General features: G+C 39.3%; 1 protein-coding gene and 1 long non-coding RNA gene across 36 annotated transcripts in view; one reads left to right on the forward strand and one right to left on the reverse strand.

Annotated features, from left to right (window-relative positions):
• LOC102163484 (uncharacterized) overlaps positions 1 to 21,233 on the forward strand; it is a 46,103-nt gene extending 24,870 nt beyond the window's left edge. Inside the window, exons 3-6 of one of the 3 annotated variants that reach the window (XR_014834623.1) lie at positions 7,302 to 7,397; positions 9,717 to 9,991; positions 16,913 to 18,277; positions 19,864 to 21,233. This is a non-coding gene — a long non-coding RNA (uncharacterized LOC102163484). Of the gene's footprint in view, positions 1 to 7,301; positions 7,398 to 9,716; positions 9,992 to 16,912; positions 18,278 to 19,863 lie in introns of those variants that run through there. The other 2 variants (XR_002340682.2, XR_299673.4) reach the window with 2 other exon arrangements.
• The window catches only part of ENOX2 (ecto-NOX disulfide-thiol exchanger 2), a 284,418-nt gene that overhangs the window by 8,742 nt on the left and 248,748 nt on the right, over positions 1 to 26,928 (reverse strand). For 18 of the 33 annotated variants that reach the window (XM_085006558.1, XM_085006552.1, XM_085006555.1 and 15 more), the window contains 4 exons: positions 24,187 to 24,301; positions 7,284 to 7,465; positions 4,778 to 4,885; positions 1,287 to 1,395 (listed from right to left, as the gene is read on the reverse strand). In XM_085006558.1, the coding sequence (XP_084862684.1) occupies positions 1,287 to 1,395; positions 4,778 to 4,885; positions 7,284 to 7,465; positions 24,187 to 24,301 (514 nt within the window). The remainder of the gene's footprint in view (positions 1 to 1,286; positions 1,396 to 4,777; positions 4,886 to 7,283; positions 7,466 to 24,186; positions 24,302 to 26,928) is intronic. The other 15 variants (XM_085006568.1, XM_085006563.1, XM_085006566.1 and 12 more) reach the window with 1 other exon arrangement.

The raw sequence follows: 26,928 nt of genomic DNA on the forward strand, positions 1-26,928 counted from the left end.
GAAGAAAGAATGTATATATGTATGTGTGTCTGAGTCATCTTGCTATACAGTAGAAAACTGACAGAACACTGTAGACCAGTTATAATGGGAAAAAATAAAAATCATTTTTAAAAATGTGGAGAAAATCTAAATAAACACTTCTCCAAAGAAGACAGACAGATGGCCAAAACGAACATGAAAAGATGCTCAACATCACATATGATTAGAGAAATGTAAATGAAAATTACTATGAGGTACCTATCACCTTACACCTGCCAGAATAGCTACCATCAAAAAGTCTACAAACGATAAATGCTGGAGAGGGTGTGGAAAAAAGCGAACCTCCTCCACTGTTGGTGGAAATGTAAATTGATACAACCACTATGGAAAACAGTATGGAGTTTCCTTAAGAAAGTAAAAATCGAAGTACCACATGACCCAGCAATCCCACTCCTGGGCATGTATCTGCAGAAAACAATAATTCAAAAAGATACATGCACCCCAATGTTCATAGTTGCACCATTTACAGTAGCCAAGACATGGAAGCAACATAAATGTCCGCTGACATAGGAATGATAAAGAAGGTGATTCTCATTTATTGAGGGCTTACTATGGGCTGGGTTCTGTGCTAAGTGATTTAGATGAATTACTGTATTTAATACTTGCAGCTGCCCTTTGAGATGGATAATATTACATCTCTTTTGCAGATGGAGGAACTGAAGCTTAGGATGGAAATGATGGGGTCAAGACAGGCCAGTTTTGTCTGATTTCTTAACCTTTTATGCTGTCTTGCCTCTGTGAACAAATTTTTATGTAATGAGAGCAATTCTAGCATTTATTTATCTCATCAGATCCCACTAGCATTCAACACCCCACAGACAGCCTCCTGAGTCATCTGCCAGTAACCTGGAAAAACTTGAGAGACACACACTTTCTCTGGATGCTTATCTGGCGAAGCTCTCTGCCAGACAAGGTCTGCACTGCCCCTTGTCTGCACTGTCTGTTTGCAGAGAGATTTAAAAAAATCTACAATGTGTTTCTCTAGCGGACCCCCCCCCCCCCTTAGCATAGCGCTTATACCGACACACTTGATGTGGCACTGGCCACAAGGAGCCTGGAGAGGGCTGGGAGCTGCTGTTAGCATTTTTATGGAAATCTGTACTTGTTCATATCCTGCTGGCTCCAGGACTCTCAGTCCTTGCACTGTCATGCTTCATAAATGCTTGGCATGTGCCTATTCATCTTAGGTTAATCCTTCCCCCAGCTTCACTGTACTCTATGTATGTTGAATGTGTTAACTTCCTTACCCACTAGCAGTGCTTCACGTTCAGATTTGATAGGACTGCTGTTCAGGGTCTTCTCCAGAGGGTAGTCACTATCCTGGCTCGATGCACACAGTCTAGAGGCACAGCTTTCCTGTGGGAATAATATGTCTTCTGGGTTAGTGCACCTTATGTGGGAACAGACTTGGTTTCAATTACACAGCAGGGAACTTCTTAAAAGCATCTCAAAAGCAGTACTGTACAATTTTGATTATTGAATGGGAGGGAAAATAACATAAATTACAAAAGCATCACGGATGATCCAAAGCTTCTTTATAAGGCTTTAAAACACACAAATTTTGACATTCCTCTTCACTAGTTTTTTTCCCTTCTGCCTTTATCATTCTTGACTCTATCCAAGTAGTCTGGGGACCCAGGTCCAATATTTCTTGTCTATGAGATGCCAGGTACTGTGAGATATGTTTTATCTCCATTCTACAGGTGAGGAAAGTGAGGTGCAGATAAATTAGGTAACTTGCCTCAGATCATATCGCTAGAAAGTGGTAGAGCCAGGATTTCATCCCAGGCCACTCAGTGTTAAAAGAACCAGTCCTTTTTATTTTAGGTCCACAGTCTGCTAAAGGTAAGTCCCATATCTGAAGGGAGACTCTATAATGTAGCTGATCTACTCACGGGTAACCAACTGTTAGCTCTAGAACTAAAAACTAGAGCTTCTGGTTATTGACTATCAATCAGCTCTCTCTCTCTTCTCTGATAAGGACATTATCAATTAGGATATTTATGACTTTACAAGCAAGAAATGACCATGACCAAAAATATCACTGGTCGGTGGCCTTCCTTGTTGTTGAAAGTTTTCTCTTTCTGAGCATAATGGGTATGTTTCATAAGGGATACTCAGGTGAAATTCATGACCAGTAATGAAAATGAAAGATGCCTCCAGATCTTTCTTGGATCTTTCTTTCTCTCTTTGGGTACTGAAAACATCTTTTTTATATTATAAATGTGAAGGAAGAGCCTTCAGAAGAAGAACTAGAAGAATTACTGCTTCAGTCTCCATGCCGTTGTAAAAGGGAGTGCGGGGAAAATGTTCCAGAGATGGAGCAGATCATGGCTGACTCAGGTGCTCTGTCACTTCTTTCCTACCACAAGGACCGGTTTCCTTAACGATGCCTTCAAAGCTTCCAGATGCTGCCCATGAATGAAACGAATGGTCTTTGCTGCAAGACAAGTTGTTTTGTGGATTTACAGGCTTCCAGGCCGTAGTCAGAGGGAAACCTTTCTTGATGACCTACTCAATCTTTGGCCTTTAGAATCCAATCCAGTCAGTAACCATGATGCCAAGTTTGATTTAAACTGCCAACTCACTTCTAAGCCATGGGCTGTACATCTGCTTCTAACCCCCTTAAAACATTAAATGATCCAGGAAGCCATTTCTTAAGTATGAGAGTTAGCAAATGGGGTTGATTTAAGATATGAAGACATCCTGAGACGTTTTAGCCATCTTGAATCAAAACATAGCCTTACTGAAACCTGATTTCAATTTTATTATAGCTGGCATTTAAAAAATTAGAAGGTATATTGAAGAGATGCTTATCACCTTGAATTTTACTAGCAGATTCAAAGAGCTAGCTCTTTCTGCGGTAAGACAGACATAAGTCACATTGTTATATTGCAAAACACTGACAATAACTCACACTGTGGTTTACTGTCAAGAAACCCAAACAAAAAGAAAAAAGATGCCTCCTCACCAAAACTTATTGCTTTCCTTTCAACCTGAAATTATTTTTGCAGTCTAATGTGACGGTACTTTGCTTCCTAACCTAATTGTGTCAGTTTGAAATATGTGGTCACAAATCAGCTTCCCAGGGAAGATCAGTTTATAATGAACTGTCATGACTTTCTCTGAAGGAAACTTCGCTTAAAATAACGGGATCAAAACATATTCTGACTCACATTTTTCTGATTATCAGTTGGGTCTCTCTCCCTGTCCTCTTTAGCTGCCACCTCATGGTATATTTTGTTTCAAAATGGGAAACAGACTTAGGTATAATATTGCAAGATTCTTCTATGCCTTTTGACCGCTTGCTTCTTTAAATGAAATACTTTACAAAGCAGAGAGCTGCTTACAGGAAAAATTTCAAGTCTGTTTGTGATGTCAGTCACTAAAGAGTGATGCTAAGCATAATATCATTAGTATAACTGCATGTCTGTCTATAGTCTCTGGCTACACACTCCATTTTGTGTAAGAAGCGAAACAGAGTTAAGTAGCAGCTCTAGGACATTTTAGAAGCTCTGATAGTCTGAGGAAAGTCCTGCTAAATAGAGCAGCTTTGGCACTTTTCAATTAAATGCTTGACAAATGAATTTGTCTGGGATTATGCTCATTTCTTTAATAGCACCCACAAAACTGGAAAGCGAGTTGGCTTTATGAAGTGGAAGAATTAAAAGCATATTGCAAATGGCCTCTAGAAGAAAACACTTTCAATCATTTGTTTCAACTACACCAAGGTTGCCAGTTCTTAATGGTACTCTAGGGGAAGTCACGATGCTGGCAAACACACCCAGGGCCTGTATGCATTGCATCTTCCCGAGCTGAGCACAGAAGATAAAGAGCACAAGCTCCTGGAACTGTGGAACTGTGGAATTGGTTTCTGGCACTTGGTCTAAGCTCCTAATCTTCTCTTCCTTCTGGGACATTAAAATCAGGCAGTTCTGGTCCGCAGGTACTTCTTTTCAGAAGATAACCTCAGTTGGATGTTCAGGCATAAGGGAGGTTAGAGAGGTATGACAGGGAGATACCATCAGTAGACTTTATGCACCTTAAACAGACTGGGCACCAGTGCATGGCTGTGATACACTTATCCATTGAGAAGTTGCTAGACTGTCTCAGAGGTCCTAACTGGTGGTTCTTATTGCTGCAGGCTCTCATTAGGCAAAGTCCCATTTTGTCTTCCCTGTTGTTATTACCTAGCTTTAGAATATTGTGTCTCCTTGTTTGCTTACCAAGTTTCTTCCCTTTTGGTTTTGGCTCTTTCACCTGTAGCGGCTCCTTTTTACACTAGATGGAGTGTCTGCAAAGAAATGTCTACATTCTAGTTGTCCTTGCGTTTCCTCGTCTAATGAAATGCTTAATTAAAGGTATTTTGTGTCGCACAGGCTTTCTGTGTTGCTCATCCCTATTTCATGCAGTCAGGTGAGTAGCAGGGCTGCTTGACTAGATGAAGCAGGGATGAGGTGCATACTCTGAGCTTCTCTGAGAAGGACGACTGAGGAATGTTAGGAATGGGAAGATATTTTATTCATTGAAGAGGACGGTCTCCAGAACCTTCAGAAATGCCAAGGACTAATAGCTCAAAGCAGAGCCCTGGATTCAAGAGTTACCCTGGAGAGCTTTTACTCCCAATAAACCAAACATTCCACATTGATACCTATAGGTAGGAACTTCCAGGGCATTCTCATTGTCACTGAAAAAGGGGAAGGGGGCAAGGAAAAGGGGTCACTTGGGACTCATGTACCTTTTCTTTAAGATTTTCCAACATTTTTTCCACTTGTAACTTGTCATCTTTGATTTTTTCAAGTTCAGCTTCTTTCCTTTTGTATTCCTCTTGGACTTTGAGTAAATGCTACAAGAAAGACCAAAGACAATCAAGTCTTGAGGAGCCACACTTCACTTAAAAACCCTGGCTGAAGTTAGGTATTAGGCAGGCCTGCCTCACTTTCCCCCAGTGCACACAATCATTTCTCCATGCAGAGATGCTACAGGGAAAATCAAGATACTTTTCACTTGAGATTCCTTTATCTGGCTCTTGTGAGTTTCTTTTGGATTTGTTTATATTTCAGAAAGAATCTGAGAAACTAATTGATCTAATCACTTAACTTTCCTATTCCAGCCAGATGTAAGGGTAGGGTGCAGTTAATACTATGTAGATGATATCTTGATTTTTGCATAGAACTGAATGTTGTAAAGCATTCTTGCAAATAGCCATTTTTCAAGCCAAGTTCAATTTCTGTAAGAGCAGTAGTAAAGAATCCAAATTTCACAAATGTTAGCTCCCTCATCAGTAGGCAAGGAACTAGATTCATCATTAATGATTACTACGCATACTATGGATTTAGCAACTTACGTGTGCCAAGTACTGTGCAATTGGTTTTGAACGCATGATCTCATATAAGCTCACAATAACCCTATGATACATAGTCCTGAAGGTTAGAGAGGTTTAGTGGTTTGCCTAAAGCTATTCAGATAGTCAGTGCCAGATATGAGATTTAAACCCAGGCTGAGTCAAGCCCACAACCCATGCTCTTAACCAACATATTAGACCATACATCTCTTGGGGGTAAGATGGGAGAAATTTTATCATTGTTTAAAAGGCTATTTTCCAATAAAGAGTAATCAAAGTGAGTGAAATTATTTTTTCGAGAGGTAGAGACTTAATTGTCTCACTGAGGTTTCTGAAGTGAGGGAATGAAAAAAATTTCATCAGTTTTAAATTGAATTTAAGTAGCAGAACCCTTCTTATGTGGAATGGTTTAAAAATCAAGATAAGGGGAAAATGTTTTCAAAGCTTTGCTTTTCAGAGGCTTCCAAAAGATCACTGGGAGGGCCAAAAGTCACCGTATAATATACACTGTCAAAATTCTAGGTCTAGCTGAGGAGATATATTTTTGGTGGAAAGCTCGCTGATGTAATTTACATGTTCTAATTAAACTCCATGGTGACAGTAAAAGGGAGGTAAGCATTACTTCACACATTTTGCTAATAGGAAAGGTGAAATAGCAATGTGATAATCCTTGTCACATAGGAATACAATGGTAGCAGAAGTAATAGGAACATGGGGCTCTCAGTTCCAGAAGAGACTCCCTGTTCACAATTTGTGATTTCTGACCATCAATAAGCTTGCCCTAGATAATTCCAAGGCATACAATTAAAAATTATTACACAATTTAAGTTGTAAGGAAAATGGCTGGTAGTCTGGCAATACAGAAGAGGATGGTGCCCTTACTCAGAAGTACTTCTCCTTTACGATAATGGGGACAGATGTTGATATCTTTCAAATAGGAGGCTTGCTGTGGTGATGGTTATAGAAAACTTCTAGATATTGAGCATCTATTACACAATGTTGTATTTGAATGCAGTTACAGTTGGATGCACTTATTTACTTTACTTTTTATACTTGGAATAATGTGCAGGTAAACTCATTCACATAAATGACTGTGAAAACAAAACAAAACAAAAGCAAATTGGTATTATGTGCCCCAAAGCACTAACACTTAAAAACCCATAAACACCCCCTCTTCTACCCAAATCAAAGGTAGGATTCCTCACACTTCTTCTAAAAGACTGTATTATTTAACATCGTAACATTGTATCAACTAGCTACTTATTCACCAGCATTTTTTTTCATATCTAAGTAATTGAGGTTCTTGATAAGAACCCGGAGACTGTGCCCAAATCCCAAATTACCTTCTGAAGCATAAAGAAAAGATTATTTGAGAGGTCATGGTAATCTTTAGTTTGGTCTTTTTTCTAGGTTTTTTTTTTTTTTTTTTTTTAAGGGCTGCACCCGTGGCATATGGAGGTTCCCAGGCTAGGGGTCTAATCAGAGCTACAGCTGCCAGCCTACACCAGAGCCACAGCAATGCCAGATCCAAGCCGTGTCTGCGACCTACACCACAGCTCACGGCAATGCCAGATCCTTAACCCACTGAGCGGGGCCAGGGATCGAACCCGCAACCTCATGGTTCCTAGTTGGATTCGTTTCCGCTGTGCCATGACAGGAACTCCTGTTAAGTTTTTTTAACTGAATGTACATTGTTTGAAAATTGGTGATCCACTGCTATCTCTGTATTAGCCAGAATATTTCATGAACTACAACATATAATCCTTCCGCAGCTATGCTAGAGAACAGAATATCAAGAAGAATAAGAGGTTTGCTATTCTCTTTGCTTGTGGGGGCCCTTTTACAGGAGAGGAACTGATGCTATTCTTTCAAAAACCTCAGAAAACCAAAATGTCTTTACCTGTTGCATTCCTTGCAGGGCTTGCTGCAGGAGTTTCAGCTGCTGTTCCTTGTTTGGGTCATCTTCTCTGTGGGCTTTGCCTTGTTCTTGCTTGAGCAGTTCCACCTCATTCCGGTAGGCATCAAGCTGCCAACGGAGGCTGTCATTTTCTTCTTTCAGGGCTTCTGCCTGTGATACTAAGGCTAAACAATCAATATAAAGTAGTAAAACTACATATCTAGATTCTGTTGTGGTTCACCTCGGTACCATGAAAACTTGGTATTTTAAAAAGCTTTTCAATGAAAAACTGAGTTGGCCATGGTAGCAAGAGGTAGACACAAAGCACAAAGGCTCATTTTTGTAAATGAACACATGATTCCAACACAAAAGTCATCATGTTTCAAATTCTTCACCCAAAATACCACTAAAATATTTCTAGGTAACATTAGTTCCTTTTATTTGAAATGCAGCAAATGGTAAGAGACTGTAATAATAAAATGGAGGGCCAACTGTCTTGAACTGATGACTGTCCACATAATTTTGTTGACAGTTGTTTTTTTGAAAAACATAGCCTTAACTGGTCCTATAGAGGAAAGGTAAATGTAAAAATACAAGACTTCCAGTTTCTGGTTCAGCATGTAAGAAGCTTAGACTTCACCACTCCATCCTACCAAGTAAAACACTAAACTGAAAAAAACCAGCATTTGAGGAGTTCCCGTCGTGGCGCAGTGGTTAACGAATCCGACTGGGAACCATGAGGTTGCGGGTTCGGTCCCTGCCCTTGCTCAGTGGGTTAACGATCCGGTGTTGCCGTGAGCTGGGGTGTAGGTTGCAGACGCGGCTCGGATCCCGCGTTGCTGTGGCTCTGGCGTAGGCCGGTGGCTACAGCTCCGATTGGACCCCTAGCCTGGGAACCTCCATATGCCGCGGGAGCAGCCCTAGAAATGGCAAAAAGACAAAAAACAAACAAACAAACAAAAAAAATCAGCATTCTTCTTAGATATAAAAGAGACATGAAGTAACAGGGAAAACTTCTGCTCCCCAAATTGGAGAGGCAAATGGGTAAATATAGAGAATCACAACTTATCAGACCAGAAACGCATGAACAGATATCTCCACAGGAGACGTGCCAAGGTCGGAAAACTGAAACTGTACTTGGCAATTTGCTGGAGGCTCAGTGTGGACAAATATGAGTTAAAAACTACAGGGGACCCGTCATAGCTAGGTACCTACACTTTTGTGAGTTTTATCTCCAGGAGCTCCACCAGGCCCTCAGAGTGAATACTGGAGAAAAATTCGTTTGTGCCTCTGGCAGCAGAGGGGGAAAAGAAATTCTTCTGAAATATGCCAGATCGTCATGTTCTTCTTAAAAAGGCATGCCCTCAGAAGAAATTATTTTACCAGAGCCCCACCTACTGGTGTAGTATCAGATTCTAACCAACCCAGGGAACCAAGCAGCTTTAGCCCCCTCTAGCCATTCTGTCCACATAAGGGGGGGAGAAAAAACCGAGAAACACTGGTGAAGTTCACAGTTCAGAAGTATAGGATCACTAAAAGATGGAGACCTAATCATAGGACTATAAAATGGTTGCCCTCCCTCCACATCTTAGCACCATTCCACAAAAGTCTTATTTATCAGAGTTCTTTTCATCTAGTACATCATGTCCAGATTTCAACAACAACAACAAAATGACAAGGCTTTTACTTGTTATTACAAGTAAAAAAAATTACAATGACTATTACAACAAAAAAACTACAATTACTTTTTTTGTAAAAAGTAAAAAACTTAGTTTGAAGAGACCGAACAAGGATCAGAACAAGAGTCAGATATGGTGGAAATGTTGGAATTATCAGACTGAGAATTTAAAACTATAATTAATATGCTAAGTGCTTTAATAGAAAAATTAGACAACATAGAAGGACAGATGGATAATGTATGCAGAGAGATGGGAATTCTAAGAATCAAATAGAAATGCTAGAGATCGAAAACACTACCAGAAATGAAAAATCCCCTTGATGGACTTGTTAGTAGATTGGGCATGGCTAGGGAGAGAATATCTGAGCTTGAGGATATGACAATAGAAACTTCTTAGGCTGAAAAGCAAAAAGAAAAAAAATTACCACCCCCCCCAGAACAGAATATGCAAGAATTGTGAGACAACTATAAGAGATGTAATGTATACCTGATATCAGGAGAATAAGAAACACAAGCAATATATGAAATAATAGTGACTGAGAATATGTCTAAATTAATGTTAGACACCCAACCACAGATCTAGGAAGCTCAGAGAACATCAAGCAGGACAAATGCCAAAAAAAACTATACTTAGGCATATAAGATTCAAATTTCAGAAAATCAAAGAGAAAGAAACAATCTTGAAAGAAGCCCAGGGAGGAGGGGGCACTTTGTCTATAGAGGAGCAAAGATAAGAATTACATCCTATTTCTCCTTAGCCAGGCAAGCAAAAATAGAATGGAGATAATACTCAAAGTGCTGAGAGAAAAAAAAAATCTACCAACTTAAAATTCTGAGCCTTGTGAAATTATCCTTCAAAAGTGAAGGAGAAATACTTTCTCAGATGAAGAAAAATTGAGGGAATTTCTTGCCAGTAGACCTGCCTTGCAAGAAATTTTAACAGAAGTTCCTAAGAGAGAAGAAAAATGACATACGTCAGAAACTTGGATCTATAATAATGAAAGGAAGAGCACCGAAGAAGGAATAAATAAAGGTAAAATAAACTTTTTTTTATTCTTAATTGATCTAACAGATTATAGTTTGTTCAAACTAATAGTGACAATGCATTCAATTATGTATGCTTGTGTGCATGTATGTGCTTATGTACAAGTGAAATTATGACATCCATGATACAAGGAATGGGAGAAAGAAATTGGGATTATGTAATCATAAGGTATTTGCACTACCACAAAGTGGTATAGTATTATTTGAAAGTGGACTTGGATTAGTTGTAAATGTAAATTGCAACTCTAGGGCAACCATTAAAAAAGTGAAAAAAGAAGTATACCTAATATGCTAAGAAAGGAGAGAAAATGGAATCGTATAAAATGCCCAATTAAAACCACAAAGGGCTGTCTAAGACAAAAAGAGGAACAAAGAACAAGGGCAGTAGATAGAAAACTGTAACAAACAGTGGATATTAATCCAACTACACCAATAACCATTTTAAGCATCAATGGTCTAAATATGTCAAAATTCAGAGATTGTCAGAGTGATAAAAAAAAAAACAAGACACAACTATAATGGTATCTATATGAAACACTTTAAAAATGCATGTAGATTAAAAGTAAAGGGATGGAGAGAGATACCCTATGTTAACACTAATCAAAAAAAGTAAAAGTAGCTCTATTAATTTCAGACAGAGCTAACTTTAGACCAAGGAAAGTTATTAGGGCTAAAGAGGGGCATTGCATAGTGATAAAGGGGTCAGTACTCCAAGAAGACACAACAAACTTAATGTGTATGAGCCTAACAACAGAGTGTCAAAATAAGTGAAACAAAATCTGATAGAACTGTAAGTGAAAACTAGATAAATCCACTCTTACAGAGACTTTACACCCCTCTATCAAAAGTGGAAAGATCCAGCAGGCAGAATATGATAAGGTTGAACTCAGCAGTGCCCTCCATTACCTGGATATAATTGACATGTATAGATTATTTCATCTAACACCAGCAGATTATACATTCTTCTCAAGCTCACATGCAACATTCACCAAGGTAGATCACATTCTGCACCATAAAACACATCGTAACACATGAAAAGAATAGAAATCATACTATATATGCTATTAGACCACAATGAAATTAAACTAGAAATCAGTAACAGAAAGATAGATGTAAAATTCCAAAATACTTGGAGATCAAACAGCACACCTCTAAAAAATGCATGAGTCAAAGAAGAAATCTCAAGAAAAACCAAACAATATTTAAACTAAATGAAAATAAAAACATAACATCTCAAAACTTGTGAGATGTGAAAGCCATGCTTGGAGGGAAACTTACAGCATTGGATATATATATTAGAAAAGAAGAAAGATCTAACATCAGTCATCTAAACTTCCACCTTAGGAAACTAGAAAAAGAGCAAATTGAAGTAAGCAGGAGAAAAGATATAATAAAAAATAGATCAGAAATCAATTAAATAAAAAACAGGAACACTATAGAAAAAAAATCTATGAAACCAAAAGTTGGTTCTTTAATAAGCTTCTAGCCAGGCTAACTGAGAAAAAAGAGAAGATACAAATTACTAATATCCAAAATGAAAGAGGCAATATCACTATAGATCCTATGGACATTAAAAGGATAGTAAAGGAATATTATGAACAACTCTATGTCCACTCATTTGATAACCTAGATGAAGTTGGCCAATTCCTTGAAACACAATCTGCTAAAACATACACAAGAAAAAGTAGACAATCTGAATAGGCCTCTATCTCTTAAAGAAACTGAATCAATAATTAATAGCTCTCTAAAACAGAAAGTACTAGGCCCACATAAGTTCACTGTTGAATTCTTCTAAGCATTTAAAGAAGAAATGATACAAATTTTCTACAGTCTCTTCCAGATTGTAGAAGCAGAGGGAATACTTCCTAATTCATTCTATGAATCAGCATTTGCCTAATACCAAAACTACACAAAGACATTACAAGAAAAATAAGTACACACTGCTATCTCTCAGGGACATAAATGCAAATATCCTCAACAAACTATTAGTGAATCAAATCCAAGAATGTATAAAAAGAAATACACCACAATCATGTGAAATTTATCTGGGGTATGCTTGGTTGGTTCAACATCTGAAAATCAATGTAATACATTACATTAATAAGTTAAAGAGGGAGTTCCCATTGTGGCGCAGTAGTTGACGAACCCGACTAGGAACCATGAGGTTGCGTGTTCGATCCCTGGCCTCGCTCAGTGGGTTAAGGAACCGGCATTGCCGTGAGCTGTGGTGTAGGTTGCAGAAGCAGCTCGGATCCTGCGTTGCTGTGGCTCTGGCGTAGGCAGGCAGCTACAGCTCCGATTAGACCCCTAAGCTGGGAATCTCCATATGCCATGGGTGTGGCCCTAGAAAAGACAAAAAAAAAAAAAAAAAAAAAAAAAAAGGTTAAAATCACATGATAATAAAAAAAAAAAAAAAAAAAAAAAAAAAAAAAGAGGAGTTCCCGTCGTGGCGCAGTGGTTAACGAATCCGACTAGGAACCATGAGGTTGCGGGTTCGGTCCCTGCGCTTGCTCAGTGGGTTAACGATCCGGCGTTGCCGTGAGCTGTGGTGTAGGTTGCAGATGCGGCTCGGATCCTACGTTGTGTGGCTCTGGCGTAGGCCAGTGGCTACAGCTCCAATTAGACCCCTAGCCTGGGAACCTCCATATGCCGCGGAGCGGCCCAAGAAATAGCAAAAAGACAAAAAAAAAAAAAAAAAAAAAAAAAAAAAAAAAATAAAATCACATGATAATATCAATAGATTCAGAAAAGGCATTTGACAAAATCCAACGCTTATCCATGATAAAAAACTCTCAGTAAACTAGGAACAGAGAACTTCTTCAACTTGATAATGAACATCTGTAGAAAACCATCATACATGGAGGTTAGAAACTTGAACACTTCCAATTAAGAACAAGGCAAAGATATTCCCCTCTTACCACTGCTTTTTCAGCGTTGTACTGGAAGTCCTAGCTAATGCAATCAGATAAGAAAAGGAAATGAGGTATATACACTGGGAAGGAAGATATAAAATTGCCTTTGTTTGCAGAAGACATGATCATATATGCAGAAAATCTGAACTGACAGGAAAACTTCTGGAACTAATAAGTTATAGCAGGGTTGCAGGATGATATAAAAAACTTGATGTACAAAAAGTTAATGTACAGCCATGAGCCATGGTGTAGGTCACAGATGTGGCTCAGATCCTGTGTTGCTATGGCTGTGGTATAGGCTGGCAGCTGCAGCTCTGATTTGATCCCTAGTCTGGAAGCTTCCATATGCCACAAGTGTGACCCTAAAAAGCAAAACAAAAAAGTAAATATACAAAGTCAATTACTTTGTTGTATACCAGCAATGAACAAATGGAATTTGAAATTAAAAACAGATTACTGTTTACATTAGCACATCAAAAATTAAATACCTAGGTATAGATATAACAAAATATGTATAAGCTCTCTATGAGGAAAACCACAAAACTCTGATGAATGAAATCAAAGAACTAAATAAATGGAGAGATATTTTATGTTCATGGATAGGAAGACTTGATATTGTCAAGATATCAGTTGTTTCCAACTTGATCTGTGGCTTCATGCAATCCCAGTCAAAAACAAGCATTATTTTGTGGATATTGAAAAACTGACTCTAAGGTTTATAAAGAGAGGCAAAAGACCCAGAATGGCCAACTTAATATTGAAAGAGAAGAACAAATTTGGGGGACTGATGCTACCTGATTTCAAGATTTAACAGAAAGCTACAGTAACTAAGACAGTATGGTATTGGTGAAATAATAGACAAATAGATCAATGGAACAGATCAGAGAGCTCAGAAATAGACCCCTATAAATAAAGTCAACTGATCTTTGACAAAGGAGCAAAGACAATACAATGGAGCAAAAATAGACTCTTAAACAAATTTGCTGGACTAACTAGACATCAAAAAGATTAACTCAAAATGGATCATAGGCCTAAATGAAAAATGCAAAACTATAAAGCTCCTAGGAGATAACATGAGAAAAAATGTAGGTGACTTTGGGTATGGTGATGACTTTTTAGACATAACACCAAAGGCATGTTGTATGAAAGAAATAATTGATAACCTGGACTTAATTAAAATGGAAACTTCTCTGTGACAGACAATGTCAAGAAAATGTCTAGTCACTTATGATGGAGCATGATAATGGGAGAAAAAAGAATGTATACATGTATGTGTAACTGGGTCACCATGCTGTACAGTAGGAAAAAAATTGTATTGGGGAAATAACAATAAAAAAATTAAAAAAAGAGAAAATGTCAAGAAGGCAAGCCACAAACTGAGAGAAAATATTTGCAAAGAACACATCTGATAAAGGATGGTTACCCAAAATATACAAAGAACTCTTAAAACTCAACAATAAGAAAATGAACAACCCAGTTGGGCTGAAGACCTGAACAGACACCAAAGACATGCCAAAGGCAAGTAAGCATATGAAAAGAATTCAACATAATATGTCATTACAGAATTGCAAATTAAAACAAGAATGTGATATTATTAGAAACATATCAGAATTGCCAAAATCCCAAACAATGACAACACTAAGGGCTGGTGAGGATATGGTGCAAACAAAAACTCTCCTTCATTTCTGGTGAGAATGAAAAATGGTACAGTCACTTTGGAAGAAAGTTTGGCAGTTTCTTAGAAAATTAAACATAATTTTATGGTACAGTCCAGCAATCAAGCTCATTGGTATTTACCCAAAGGAGCTGAAAACTGTGTCCACACAAAAACCTGCACATGAATGTTTACGGCAGCTTTATTCATATTTGCCCAAACTCGGAAGCAACCACAATGTTCTATAGTAGGTGAATGGATATACCGTGGTGCAGCCAGAAAACGGATTAAGAAATGACGCTAAAGAGAAATGAGCTATCAAGCCACGAATGGCTATGCAGGAAAAGTAAATGCATATTACTAAGACAAAGAAGTCAATTTGAAAAGGCTGCATACTGTTTATTCCCAACTATATGCCATTCTGGAAAGGGAAAAGCTATGGAGACAGTAAAAAGATTAGTGGTTACCAGATATTTGGGGGAAGAGAAGGATGGATAGGTTCAACCGAGAGGAGTTTAAGGTCCATGAAATTATTCTGTGTGATACTCCAGTAGTGGATACATACATTTTATATATTTGTCCAAAACCATAGAATGGACACCAGAGTGAACTCTAGTGCAAACTATGGACTTCAGGTGATGATGATGTATTCAGCTATTGTAATAAATGTACCCCTGAGGTGTGGGGTGTGGATACTGGAGGAGGCTGTGTGGGTATATGAGGACAGGCAGTATTTGGGAACTCTGTACTCCCTGCTCAATTTTGTTATGAACCTAAAATTTACCTAAAAATTAAAGTTTATTAATTGAAAAGAAGGGGGAAACTTGTGTTAAATTTAATTATGATTATGACACATTTTTCAAGGTCAAAAAGCCACTTCAAAATATTTTTTTTTTTTGTCTTTTGTCTTTTTTGTTGTTGTGTTGTTGTTGTTGTTGCTATTTCTTGGGCCGCTCCCGCGGCATATGGAGGTTCCCAGGCTAGGGGTTGAATCGGAGCTGTAGCCACCGGCCTACGCCAGAGCCACAGCAACGCAGGATCCGAGCCGCATCTGCAACCTACACCACAGCTCACGGCAACGCCGGATCGTCAACCCACCAAGCAAGCGCAGGGACCGAACCCGCAACCTCATGGTTCCTAGTCGGATTCGTTAACCACTGCGCCACAACGGGAACTCCCCACTTCAAAATATTTAATAAGAGGGTTTTCATTCATTCAACAAGCATTTATTGGGTTCTTCCCATGTTCCATGCTTATAACTATGGTAAAAAATGAGATTCCACTAATCTCTATTGTTTACACTCCAGATTAATGGAAATACTTTTTTTTGATTCTTAGAAGAGTATAAGGTCCAGAAGAGATGCTTTCAAAATGGATCAAAATTACAAATCTGTATATTAGATGTAGAAGAATGTTAAAAGGCAAATTGACAGAGGTGTGAATTTTCTCAACTACCTATGGGAAGGGACTGAAAGATAGAAGAGAGTAAAAGAAAATAATGGAGATCAGGAGTTCCCGTCGTGGCGCAGTGGTTAACGAATCTGACTAGGAACCATGAGGTTGCGGGTTCGATCCCTGCCCTTGCTTAGTGGGTTAACGATCCGGCGTTGCCGTGAGCTGTGGTGCAGGTTGCAGATGCGGCTCGGATCCCGCGTTGCTGTGGCTCTGGCGTAGGCCGGCGGCTCCAGCTCCGATTCAACCCCTAGCCTGGGAACCTCCATATGCCGCGGGAGCGGCCCAAGAAATAGCAACAATAACAACAACAACAACAACAAAAAAAAAAAAAAAAAAGAAAAGAATGGAGATCAAATCTTTGGGATTATAGCTATAAATGGTGGAAGAGTAGTTTTCTAAGGGGATTACAAGACCAGTTTCACCTTCTACATAATGAATGGAAAGAGGTTGTGCTTTATACAGATAAAATACATAGAATAAAATCATATTCTAAGGGTGAAAATATTCCCTATTCCTAAAAGGAAGCTGCTTCTAGGGAGGTGCTGGGTTTAGTTCAACGCCGTGAACCTGAGGGTTCTCCTAAGGCACTTAGGTATTGGTGTAGACTGATGTGATCAGACTCTCTATTCAGAGAAGTGGGTGGCCATGTAATCGGCAGGGTTCTGGTGAGAACTATCTTCCCACCAGAGCCGTGTTGTGACATGTTCTCAAGGTCCACATTTGTTTTCTGTGAATGGCCGTGCAATTATCTTGATATGGCAATTTTAAACCTTGTATTTTAGTTTAAAAATTTACAAAAGACCTTTGGCATGATAAATTCACTTTATGTTTGGTATTATTACCGATTGCACTTCTTGCTATAATCACACAGATTTTTGTCTCTTTGAAGCGAAAGCTGTTACACAGAGACGTGGATTCATCGCACTCCAAATACACATCTATACTTGCCATCTTTCCGAGCGGCTGGGTAACCTGTCATCAGACGGGCAGTCTTCCTAACAATCACAACACCAAAAGAAGAGGCTAAAAATGAAGATGACTGTATCCTGGGAACTGGATGGAAAAAGTATCTGCCAACCGGGGAAGAAATATTTTATTTGCTTTGCTGGGTCAGTACCAATGATAGCATGCAGTTGGGCTGAACAGCACAGAGGTTACTCTGCAAATCCAGTGACTGCTCCAGATGGACAGTTATTTATTTCTGCTTTGGTTTGCCTGTTTGTCCTCTGGCAAGCCACATAGCTCAATACAAACTAGTGATATTTCATCTTTTTCTTTTTGTTTCTTCTTGTACTGCAGGCCAGTAATTATGCTCATCTCCTACAGGTCATGTGGAGAAACATGGCAGAGAAAAGGGCATAGATCTAGGAGAAGGGTTAGAGGCATGTTCTCCAATTGAAACGTGAAAATATCCTCCCTCCGAGAAAATGAGGAGGAGAGACTGCTTCCTTCCTGGGGGAAAGGGCATGCTGATGAGTGGAGATAGATACACGCAGCCAAGTGGGAGCAGATAATAATCTCCTCAGTCTGGACCCGTCACTAAGCAAAAGAAAATGTAATCTCCTCTAATGCTACTCAGGGACCTCACTTACAAAATATATTTCCCACTCTTTAAAATGAGGGTTTTTGCCATTTTAATGAGGACATCAAGTCTTTACTTTCACAGACTTAATATTAATTGGGTCCATTTCTGAAGTGGGAATTTTTTGTACCATGCCACAACATTGAAGAGTTCAATATTACCTTTTAATAATGTGTTTGAGTAGGTGAATCTATCAGTTCTGATACTGAAGAGCGTAGAACGGTGAGTTTATTCATATCCTGCCATCATTAGGTCTCAGCTTCTTCTTTTTGGCTGTTCCTTATGTAGGTAAAATGTTTCTTTATGGGGATTGCTCCTCAGATCTGAAGGCTGCCAGTTCATCACGGCGACGTGAAAGCAGGAGGGCAGCTGTGAACTCCTTTTAGAGGAGCCACTCAGAGCAAAATCCTAGACATGGTTTTCTTTTCTCTCTCTTTCTTTCTTTCTTTCTTTCTTTCTTTCTTTCTCTCTTTCTTTCTTTCTCTGTCTCTCTCTCTCTGTCTCTCTCTCTCTCTCTCTCTCTCTCTCTCTCTCTCTCTCTGTCTCTCTTTGTTTTTTTGTCTTTTGTCTTTTTAGGGCCGCACCCTTGGCATATGGAGATTCCCAGGCTAGGGGTCTAATTGGAGCTGTAGCCACCAGCCTACGCCAGAGCCAGAGCAATGCCAGATCCAAGCCGCATCTGCGACCTACACCACAGCTCATGGCAACGCTGGATCCTCAACCCACTGAGTGAGGCCAGGGATCGAACCCACAACCTCATGGTTCCTAGTCAGATTTGTTAACCACTGCACTAAGACAGGAACTCCATTAGACATGTTTTTCTACAACAAAAGATCTAAAAGATCTTGTGCTACTTAAAAAATTACTGCCTAGGTTTCTTCAATGGTACAAGGAAAACATAAAAAAATTAATAGAAGTAAATTCAGGGAGTCAGCCACCTTTACAAAGCTGTGATACAAGAGGTGCTAAAAAATGTTACCAAATTTTAGAAGACAGATGCTAAAAATATTACCAAATTACAGAAGGAAAAATGTGCAACATTCCCCTCAAGGTTAAAAAGTTTGAGCTGGAGTGATTCACAAAGAGCAAAAAGCCCAAAGGAACAAAGAGTGGGAAGGAAAAGTAGGAGATAAGAGCATGGCGCATTGTGGGTGGTTGCAGGCCAGTTCAGGCAAAATCTCAAGTAAGTCCCCTGACCTTATTATGCCTTACTTTGCTTGCTTCTGCAGGTCGTTACTCCAGTCAGGCTTCTGCCAGCCTGGATACCTGGGATTTCCTTGTTTCTCCCCTGAGACCTCTACATTTCCCTCTCAAACACAGTATCTCCAACTGTCAGATAAGCCATGGCCCCTCATCACCCTGAGACTCTGCTCTCTTTCTTTGCTGAGACCTTAATCTCTTGGAGTGGCCAACTTCACCCAGTCCATTAATTGCTCGCTGGCTAAACATACCCTACCGCAAACTCCTCAGTACCCTTTATTCCTTCACTCTCCTGAAAACCTTTGGCCAGGTTTACCATGCTAAACTCTAACTCATGGTCTTTTGACTCAACTTTCTCTGCCAGTTATCCTAGGCTGCAGAGGATTTTATAGCACGTTGCAGAGCTGGGCAGTCCTGGTCAATACAGACACATGTTGGCCCTTGTTGGTAGATTTCTCCCTTCTGTACTACCCAGAGCATTTATTGCAGATCTGTTCCTCTCTCCTCATGGTGTCAGTTCCAAATCATTTACCTAATCAATGGATGACAAATAAATCTCTTGCTATATGGAGAAGCATGGGCTACATATATCTGTTTAGCTTCACCTTTCTTATCTCAGAGGAAGAGGGTTCTCTCCTCTCTAAAGTAAACTCCATCTGAATTAGGTCACTTCCCATTCCTCTTCTCTAGAATTTCACTTCCATTATTACCCATAAATACTCTTTCATGTGCAAGCATCTTTAACCTCACACTCTCCATGGCTTCCTTCCCTTGTATTGAACAAACACAACAACTTAACTTTAATTTTGTTACCAATTCTAGGCACCACCTATAATGCCCGTGTTTGTCCATTTTCTTTCAATGTTATATGTTCTGGCCCCTGTCTCTATCATTCTACTAAAATAGCTCTTGCTCAATACTGTTCTCCTTTACTCTTCTTTCTTGCTTTTTAGGGCCACACCTGCAGGATATGGAAATTCCCGGGCTAGGGGTTGAATCAGAGCTGCAGCTGCCAGCATACGCCACAGCCATGCCATTTACACAATGTGGGATCCGAGCCATGTCTGTGACCTATACCACAGCTCACAGCAATGCCAGATCCTTAACACAATGAGCAAGTCCAGGAACTGAACTCGCATCCTCGTGGATACTAGTCAGGTTTGTAACCCACTGAGCTGCAATGGGAGCTCCCTCTCCTTTATTCTTTATAATATCTGATGATGTTTTTTAGTCTCTGCTTCTATAAATTTTTCTTGTGGGTTGTATAATCCAATGCTTTTCTAGTTTTCTTCCAGCCCCTCACACTGCTCTTTTTCTTTTTCTTTTTTTTTAATTGTTATTTCCCCAGCACAATTTTTTTTCCTACTGTACAGCATGGGGACCCAGTTACACATACATGTATACTGCTCTTTTTCTAACTCTTCTGCAAACTCCTCTTCCTTACTGTGGGTAGCCCCCAGAGTTCTGTATTTAGCCTTTTGTTCTTCCTTCTCACTTGTCTTTTGCATTCATTTATTTATATTCTCCAGACCCCAGCCAACACCACTGTACTACTATCTTCTATTCCTTCTACTTTCTTCAACCCTAATTTATGTAAAAATCTTTTATATATATATATATATTTCCTAACTACCTATAGTCTGAAGTTGATCTCATTATATTCTGTAACCCAGTCCCATCTGTCAGTCCATTTCTGTTAGTTCTACTATTATGGGTCGAATTTGTTCTTCTAAAAAAGGTATGTTGCAGCCCTCAAATGTGGTCCTATTTGGAAATAAGGATCTTTACAGAGGTAATTAAGTTAAAAAGAGGTCATTAGGGTGGGTTTATAGACTTATACATAACTAGTGTCTGTATGGAAAAGCAAACTGTAGACACAGAGAGAGACATGCACACAGGGAGACTGGCATGTGAACGTGAAGACAGAGATTAGGGTGATGCATCTACAAGCCAAGGAATGTCAAAGATTGGCAGCAAATCACCAGAAGCTAGGAGACAGGCATGGAACAGATTCTCTCTGACAGCCATCAGAAGGAACCAACCCAACTGGAGCCTTGATCTCAGACTTCTAGCCTCCAAAACTGTGAGACAATATATTTCTGCTGGCTCAGCCACTCAGTTTGTGGTACTTGTTATAGCAGCCCTAGCCAACTAATATAATCACTAACCTTCCCTTCTTATTCTGAGTTATTTCCTTTCTTTATCAACTATAACCAACCTGGTACCAAAGACTTTAGTTTATTCCCCCCAAATGACTCCTAGAATCTGTAATCTTATGCTCTCTGTTGCCTCTTTTACCATTTTTTTCTCAGTTCCTGTTGCCTTCACTAATCCTAGCCTTCATCATTTTATACCCCAATTCCTATTACTGTCTCTAGCTTGTCTCTCTGAATCCAAACTTATCTATTAAAATATATAATTCACGTCACTTTTATCATACCAGTGTCATGGTTGAAAGACATGCTTATAGTGCTTGTTGACTAATTTATCCAACCCCAAAGTTGGGAATAAAGGGAGGTAAGAGGGGAGAAGAAAGGAGATTGGACTCATGGAAGAGAAAACTTTTGCTAGAACAATGAAGGAGAACTAGTCTAAGTCAATGTTTTCCAAATTTGCTCCCTGGACCACAAGTGTATAAATCATTTAGGATTCTTGATAAAATTCTGATTCCCAAACCCTATTACAGACTTACTGAATCAGACTCTGCAGCCCAGAAATATGAATTTTAAAAGGTAACCCAATGATTCTTATATAAATATACCATATCTGAAAACCACCAGTTTAAGAAGGCAGAAGATAAATGCTGAAAGGAAACAGCTGTTCTTATGTTTACTGGGTACATGTACTTTCCATTATGGCTAACAATAGAATGAAATAGTTTCACACTATCATGATTTGCTTTGATGCGATTCTCCCTCTTCAACACATTGCTTTGAGCACAGCAGTCCTTTCTTCCATGGCAAGAGTGTTTCCAGTACTGAATCACAAATATGGGCTAGCTAGTGTAGAGAATCTCACAGAATAGAAATTTCGTGGCACTCCAAGGAAAGGCAACAGACTGCTAGGCCAGCTTTGATTCTTACTTTCTCTGGGAAGAAAATTTAGCCAGAAATATGCTACAGGCTCTTGGAATTCAAGTTTGGTAGCATGGAGGGAGAGCAAAAAACCTTTGAGATCTAGTTGCTTAAGCTTTTAATTGGAACCATGTAGCTGCTTTAGATAAAAACTGAGGACCTGCTCACTAGCTCATACTGAGCAGGATTTCTGCAGTTGAGTACTACAGACATGAGATAACAAAATTAGATACGATCGAGAGGAAGAAAAATGCACCAAAGTCCTTGAATTAAAATGAATTGAAACCTTCTGGGAGAAAAGCTATTTGGTAAGCTCCATTAAGTCTATTGTAGATAGCTTTATTTGACAAAGCAGCATCCTGGCATGTGGAACAGGAAAGAAAATAGCTATAAGATGATCTGTCAGGGAGTTTCCAGTCTCTAAACGAATAAGATTCTGTGCAGTAGCCAATACAGCTTTTAACTCAAAAGAGATACAGAAGCAAAATGCAATTATATAACCCCAGTAAGTGCATTCAATCTGAATCTCCTATATACACCTCCAATAATTCCTCAAACTCAGCAATTTATCAAGTGGATACTCAAACTTATGGTTGTACTCATTTCAGGGTAACAGTAGATTAACACTGTATACAGTACTGCAGCCACTGAGGTGAAGACAATCCTACAAGGCAAAGATTAATCAGCTATAAAACATCCTGGCTAAACGCTTAAGTGATGTGAATAGCTTAATCATTACTAAAATTTTTGTTTATGTTGGCTGTAAGTTTATAGTATGTGTTTGCAGTGACTAGTTCACTGTTTGAAAGTGTTAGCTATCCATTGATTACAAAGGGTTTATTCAATATATATGGAGGTTCATGTTTAGGGATCTAACATATTGCAAAAATAGAGGATGTTAAGATATAACAGCTAATGAATGCTCTCAAAAAGTATGAGTTGGTGATTTGCTTCCCTTAAGAGTTTTCGTTCATGGAGATTCTGGGATCACTAAGTGGCTAGAGCTGTTGACCTCGAAATTCAAGTACTGGAACCAATCAACTATGACTCACATTATAACGAATCTGGCTTCTGTCTCTCTCTGTCTATCTCTTGGTCTCTGTCTCTGCCTCTCTGTCTCTGTCTCTCTGTCTCTGTCTGTCTCTCTCTCTCTCTCACACACACACACACAGAGTGAGCGGGCACAGTAAACTATCACATCTCCATTGTGTAGCACAGTGCCTGGGATGTAATAGTTATTAAGTGAATGAATGAATTCACTTAACCACCACAAAAATCTTTGTTATATGGGTTTTTATAATGTATTTCTTATAAGTGTGGAAGCTGAGGCTCACTGAGGAAGAAATCCTTCCTATATCAAGAAAAGCAGAGCTGGGGCTAGAACTCAGGTGTTCCGACTAGGTCCAGTGTTTTGTCCACTGTGCCTTACTGACTCCTAAGAGTATCTGGAATAGTTAACCTGAAAACTCTGGTCTTTTAGATGATATTTAATTTCCTCCATGGCAATACCCACTCTGAGACAGTTTGTTAGGAAATTGAAGGGTAGGGCATTATATTGTTCAAACTCATATTGCTGTATGAGTTTCACTGAGGACCCACACCACGACTACTGTCTCACAATGAAATCGTGACTATACTAGGTAGGAGCAAAAGCCTTCACCTGGGCAACCGTAGATGCCTGTTTGGTTCCTAATAAACCTCCAAAGAACCACAATGAAAGGCAGCAGATAGGTAGATTCACATGTTGTTAGCATTTCCCCTTAGTTTATAGATTCTCTTTTAACTTTATGATTTTTTAAGAGAAGTATTTAATTTTATGCAGATATATTTATCAAAAATATCTCATTATTTCTATTCTTGGCAATCATCATCATCTCAAATTATACAACAGACTTATATTTTCCAGAATTTCTTTCATTTCAAATATACATGGCTTTTTACATTTGAATCTTCATCTGTTATTAATTTTGGTGTAAGGTTTAAGTGGTGTAGTGTTCTCATTAATTTTTCTAAAAGTTTGGCTAGTACAGTTTGTACTATAGAACATATTATTAATAAATCCAAACCAAATATAAAACAATGCTGCCTAAATGTCCAGCTCTCCTAGGAAAAAGTCCATTTTTAGTTAGGTACCATAATGGAAGATGGGGATAAATTAAGACTACAGCCATCATGTATTTAGATGGCCTCACCAATTGTTTCTAGCCGGTTCCAGTCTGATGGGTGTGTGCCCATACGGAACATTTTTAAAATATCATCCCTATAAGTAGATGTTGGTTAAATCAAGCAAAACAGAATTATATTTACCTGATTCTTCAGGTTCCTTTGTTTCTGTTGTTTCTTCTATTTCATCATCGGACATCTCCATTTCTTCTTCTCGTCGGATTCCCATTAATTCATCATTATGTATATTGCGAATTTCCTAAGATTAAAAGGTATGATTTTTAGGTGGGAAAGCCTTGAAAATGTTGAAGAGATAAACAGAATTAAGGACAAGGTACAAAAGGATTAAAAAAACATGTAACAAGGAGTTCCCTTCGTGGCTCGGCGTTTAATGAACCTCTAGTATCCATGAGGACGCAGGTTCGATCCCTGGCCTTGCTCAGTGGGTTAAAGATCCAGCGTTGCCATGAGCTGTGGTGTAGGTTATAGATGCGGCTCGGATCTGGCATTGCTTTGGCTGTGGTATAGGCTGGCGGCTACAGCTCTAACCAGACCCCTACCCTGGGAACCTCCATGTGCCACAAATGCGGCCCTAAAAAGTAAAACAAACAAACAAAAAGTAAATTTTAGAGTACTCTTAAGGCAAAGGAGGCAAAGGGTCACGCTGAGGCAGAGGACAGTCTCAATAGACAAAGCAGACGTTGTACATGCTGGCCTGCATAAGGCTTTCTTTCCACACCCAGAGCTCTGGCAGTTGATAATTCTTATATCCCTCACATTTTATAAGTACTGTTGGCTATGGAAGACCTCCTACCTCTTATTCATGTGAATTTTTGGACTTTCCCGTAAGGTTCTGCCATGTTCACCTTCCCATGTCATATCCTTTGATTTTGCTGTTTTCTTTTCTTTCTTTCTTTCTTTCTTTTTTTTTTTTTTTTGTCTTTTCTGTCTTTTTAGGGCCGCACCTGTGGCATATGGAGGTTCCCAGGCTAGGAGTCCGATTGGAGCTGTAGCCGCCAGCCTACACCACAGCCACAGCCGTGTGGAATCTGAGCTGCACCTGCAACCTACACCACAGTTCACAGCAACGCCGGATCCTTAACCCACTGAGCGAGGCCAGGGGTTGAACCCATGTCCTCATGGACACTAGTCGGGTTCGTTAACTGCTGAGCCATGATGGGAACTCCTGATCTTGCTGTTTTCCATCCTTTCCCTCTCCCCTTGCAGTCTTACTCAACAAAATTCTTAAGCTTTTGTAAGTTTAGGAGTTATAATAAAAATGAGCTCTCAGGACTGAACTCCTACCAGATTAATCCTTTCATGAATAACTATATTCTCTGAACAAAAAAACCAAGCCCAACCCAGTCTCTATTTGATGGCATTGGAGAGTGAACAAAAGCAGGTATATCCAGCATAGGAGCTGACACTTAGAAGGCTATCGCTCTTCCTGTTTTAAAGGGCCTTTTAGTTTGAGAGGAGATCACAATTAGCACCTCACAGGGTGGCTACATTTTTAATAGAAGATCCGGAGTTCCCATTGTGGCGCAGTGGTTAATGAATCTGACTAGGAACCATGGGGTTGCAAGTTCAATCCCTGGCCTTGCTCAGTGGGTTGAGTATCCGGCGTGGCCGTGAGCTGTGGTGTAGGTTGCAGACGCGGCTCGGATCCCATGTTGCTGTGGCTCTGGCGTAGGCCCGTGGCTACAGCTCTGATTGGACCCCTAGCCTGGGAACCACCATATGCCGCGGGAGCGGCCCAAGAAATGGCAAAAAGACAAAAAAATAAATAAATAAAAAATAAAAAAAAATAAAGAAGAAAGAAAATCCGCAGTTTTATATCCTAAGGTAATAAAGGAGACAGTTCAGGGAAACCACTAAATAGCCAGTGGAAAGTGAGGAGGGGACGCCAGAAAGTAGATGGCCAAAGACAGAGGGATCCAAATTCTGCTTATAAGATCTGTTCAAATTGCTACCTGACCCCTGAGGCATAGGGCATTTTCCAAACAACACAGCTAAGGCTAAAACTGAACTGAGATTTTAGGTGCTATCTAAGACAGCTTAAATTCAGTGAAGTAAATTTACCATTAAAACAAAAGAAAATGAAATCAATATTCTTTGAAGGAACATAACAGAATCCATAGACATAGAAGCAAAATATTCACCCAGAAGCCCTCAGTTAACTGATATACCTACAAGGGCTAGGATGAGATGACCTATTTCCAAGAGAAAAGACAATCAACAGAAACCAAACTTGAAATGAACCAGATATGGTAATTAGCAGAACAAGGAGTGAAAGCAGCTATTTTTAACTATCTCAATGATGTAAAGGAAAACTGTTAATAATGAAAAAGACAGCTGATCTTAGTGGAGAAATATGAACTTTAAGAAAGAACCAAAATTCTAAAACCAAAAAATATGATACCTGAAATAAAAGTAATTGGATGAGCTTAACAGTAGAATAGAGATGACAGAATGAAGACAGAACTTAAAACATACAAATCTATCAAAGAACAGAGAGAAATGAATGGGAATCATAGCGATTAAATGAATCAAAATATTTGAGAAAAAATATCTGAAGATTTCTCAAATTTGATGAAATATTCATCTATATATTTAAAGAACTCAGTGAGGTGTTCTCGCCTTGGTGCAGTGGGTTAAGAATCTGACTGCAGTGGCTTGAGTCGCTGTGGAGGCACAGGTTCTATCCCTGGCCTGGTGAAGTGAGTGAAGGATCTGGCATTGCTGCAGCTGTGGTGTAGGTTGCAGCTGCAGCTCGGATTCAATAACTGGGGCCCATGAACTTCCATATACCAAGGGTGCAGCCATGAAATTAAAAAAAACAACTCAGTGGATTTCAAGAAGGATATATGTGAAAAAAAGTATGTC

Source organism: Sus scrofa, chromosome X (assembly GCF_054392235.1).
Source record: "Sus scrofa isolate SSC_HxYL_T2T_F1_AM1 chromosome X, Sscrofa_HxYL_maternal_Yorkshire_Landrace_v2.0, whole genome shotgun sequence".
Lineage (NCBI taxonomy): Eukaryota > Metazoa > Chordata > Mammalia > Artiodactyla > Suidae > Sus > Sus scrofa.